Consider the following 3,863-nt stretch of genomic DNA (forward strand, 5'->3'; position numbering starts at 1 on the left):
ATCACAGATTTCTTAACCATCAACATTATCAAAAAGAGTATAGGCATAGCTGCTTGAGATGTTCCCTGCTCATCACCTAATCTGAGCACTGTCATAATGTGACACCCTGTGGCACCAATCACCTATCTTCCCAGTGTCACATTTCCAGCATTTATCATTGGCTGTCCTGGACATTTGCTAATATTGCTGGGCTGTACAATTATCTGTGTAAACATTTCAAGGTAAACATTTAAATTTTTTTTATCCTTATGATTCACCTGAGGTAGGTCAAGAATCTCCTCCAACTACTAATTGTCATACTTAAGTTTACTGAAATCTGCAATCATCTAACATGGTTTTCTACCACCTTTTTTATGATTATTAGCAAAGGTTTGTAAAACTATGAAAACAGCCCTATAACCTCAAGTTCTTCCTGCCTCAGTTCTTCTACCATTTTCCTTAAGACAGTATCCTGGAAATCCTCCATAATGTCTCTTCTTTTAGTATTTTCCAAGTGCAACTTCTCAGGTAAACAGAATACCCCCTGTGCCTGTACTCAGACTATCACCTTCCCTTGACTATTATCTGACATCAGTAGTATATTTCCAAGCCCTCTTTTCTGTTTCTAGAATACTGTTTTGTTTTATCTGTCCATCTGTGTGCCTCCTATTGAGATTGACTCTTTATGACATGGAGTTAGGAAGCTCCCCAAAAACATAATTTGGATATCTTTAATTAATCTACTCAGCACCCACTGTCTTCCAAACAGCATAGTAACAGTGGATCTACAACCATAACATGGTAGATAACTTTACACTTCACAATCTTTTTGAGTACTGAGAAAGGTGTGTAAGAGGATGAAAAATGTAGGTCTTTCCCCATTGTTCAATATTACTGCATGAGCTGCCTGTTTTCAGGAGTCTTGTATTACTCTGTTGTAGGACTTGATTCATTAATTCTAACCACAAAGGCCTTGTATTCCCTTATAATAGGTTCCTTATTAATTTTGGAATCTTGCCCATTCCTGGGAATTTCCCACTCAATCGAATATGAATGGCAAGTTCTATTTCTTTTTCACTTATCGGTTAGAGCAAAATTCAGTGCTGGTGGGAGGTTATGATTTTTAGGTTTATTTGCTCCAAGAATTAATCACGTTTCACGTCAGACTGAAGGTCTGGGCTTTTTGGCTTCTATAAGGAGCCATACTACTTAATAAAGGCCTCTAAAATTTCTGTAGGTCCTTGGGCTGTTGCTGCATGAAGTGTTTTTTGCAGTTTTGGAAATTATTTACATGTGGTCTGAATTTTCTTTTGAGTGTGTGTATATATATATATATATATATATATATATATATATATATATATATATATATATATGTGTGTGTGTGTGTGTGTGTGTGTATACATATATACATACATGCATACATACATATAGGTCTACTTCTAAATTTGAAGTTTCAAAACTTCAATTTTCTTATGGTTGAGACCGTAAGATTGAAGTTTTGAAACTTTGAACCATTTAAATGGGCATTGCTGTACAGTGCAGAATGGTAGATTTATCATTTTCCTTGCTGTAGTTTGACCTCAGAGTTGATATATTTCATTAGCAGGGGGTGTGGGGTTGCACAAATGTAAAAAAAATATATATTTTTTATTTATTTTTTCATTTACATTTCGAAGTTTCAAAACTTCGATGTTATGGTCTCGATCATAAGAAATTCAAAGTTTTGAATCTCTGAAATTTAGAAGTAGACCCATATATATATATACATTTATTTATTTATTTATTTATTTGTTTATATTTATAGAATAGGTGGTAGTGGTGGGATTGTGTATATGTTTCCTGTATGCATTATGTGAAGTTTATTTATTTATGAAATCACAATTAAAATGAATGCAGTTAAGTTACTGTGATTGGTTACAGGGACAGAATGTTGATAAAAGCTAGTTGATAATAATCAACCATTAAATGGACTTCCTAAACTAGTGCTATTACTTGCTGTATGATAACAAGTCACTTTTTTAAAAATGTTTTAGTATGATTTTCCAGATTTCTTTATTTTTTATACTGTATATGATGGGATTTAATGTTGGTGGTACTGTAATGTACAATACTGAAAACAAGACACGCATATATGGTGGCATTTTGTTTTCAAAAATAGATATTGATAATGTTAGTAATCCTGATAAATAAAATGACACAATTATAAAAATGTGAGAACTGCAAGTACTAAATGTCTTTTGCTGAGCTTCTTTAGACTTCAGTTTTAAAGTAGCCTTTATGATCTTGTAATATGACAGCCCAATGAAGGTTGCATCAGGCACTCCTATAACAGCGAGTACAATGTAAAGGAAAGTGTCGCTTATGGTGGTACGGACACAGGCTGTATTGATGATAGCAAGGTATTCACAATAAATGCTATGAACAATTCTCATAGAGCAATAAGGTAATTGCCCAGCCAGTACAGGCATAGGTAACACAATGCAAAAACTTCTAATTGTAACAATTATGCTTCCTCTTAATATAAATGCATTTGTTACAACTGATGAGTAACTCAGGGGCTTACATACAGCAATATAACGATCATAAGCCATCAGTAATAACACTGATGACTCCATGGCCCCAATAAAGGAAACACAAAACATTTGTAAAAAACAAGTACTGGAATGTATAGCCTGTGGCCCAGATGACAGTATCAGTAAAAGACTAGGCATTAAACTAAGACATGCAATAAGATCTACAGCTGACAAAAAACAAATAAACCAATACATCGGTTTATGTAGGCTTTGCTCCGTTAGGACAATATACATAACTGTCAGATTGCCAAACAATGCCACCAAGAACATAAAGAAAAAAGGAACAAAAAGCCAGTGTTGTACATCTTGAAGGCCTGAAAACCCTGTTAGCAGAAAAGACAAATCTTCACTATTGTTCTGGCTGCCATTTTCCATAACTGAATATTGATAACGCTGATGTTATCAACTAGTATTCTTTAGTCTGTAAATAGAGACAAATATATATGTATTAGCAGCATAATAAGCATATTAATTTTTGAATGCATGATGCTGTATTCAAACATTACAGGTAATTGCAAAGGTGAGAGTCATTATGCGATATGCCATTCCATAACATTTATTTAATGGAGAGAAAATGTGGTGCGAACAGAGCAAGAAAGCATACCATTATATATTTCTTGGTATAATTAAGACTGGTTGTGATTTTTAATTTGAAATGGCCTTTGGTAAATGATGTTTAACAAAAAATATTAAAAGAAAATATCTGACTTAGTAGTTTAACTATTTCCCTGAGACTTTATGGTATTTTGCTGCCATGCAGTTCTGAATAGATGTTTTGCTTGGTGTCAGCCATTTCATAAAAGGCTAGTTCATAACTAACAGTCCTAAACATTTTTCTTCAGAGAAGTAAGCAATCTACTTCCTATATGACTAGAGTTTACAAGTATGACATTACATTTCAGAGTATGATACTTTTGTTTTCTGATGCTTAAAATAACATTGCCATTAACAAAGTGTCCTTCTTAGACAATCTCATGATGTAAGAATGCCTTTTTTTTCAACAGACAAAATATAGCTACAGATTAAGTAACATGAGTATTATTAAGAATTATACAATTACTGGACATTAATATTTGAAAAAGAGCATGCTGATTGGTCAGCCTAACCAGCATGCCTATTGTAAATCCGAGAATATACCAACGGAAAAAGGTCCAGTCGCCGGGACTTTTTTCCATTAGTATATCTCATAAATGTTTTACTTTTCTTTTTTTTTTTTTTAGTCAAATAAGAAAATGGAAGACCTCAAATGAAGATGGTACAGAGAAAAATAAGAGGATAGTCAGGTATGTTCTGCAAAACTAAAGAAAC

At 33.4% G+C, this 3,863-nt stretch overlaps 1 protein-coding gene across 1 annotated transcript; it reads right to left on the minus strand.

The window, feature by feature from the left end:
* Nucleotides 1-2,030: 2,030 nt before the first annotated feature.
* LOC122802226 (putative olfactory receptor 52L2) lies at nt 2,031-2,930 on the minus strand (the record flags this gene model as incomplete). The annotated part of the gene is made up of 1 exon (XM_044071886.1): nt 2,031-2,930. A coding segment is annotated over exon 1 (900 nt), but the record flags the coding sequence as incomplete, so codon positions are not given.
* Nucleotides 2,931-3,863: the final 933 nt, after the last annotated feature.

Source organism: Protopterus annectens, chromosome 5.part0 (assembly GCF_019279795.1).
Source record: "Protopterus annectens isolate FY-2018-M chromosome 5.part0, PAN1.0, whole genome shotgun sequence".
Lineage (NCBI taxonomy): Eukaryota > Metazoa > Chordata > Ceratodontiformes > Protopteridae > Protopterus > Protopterus annectens.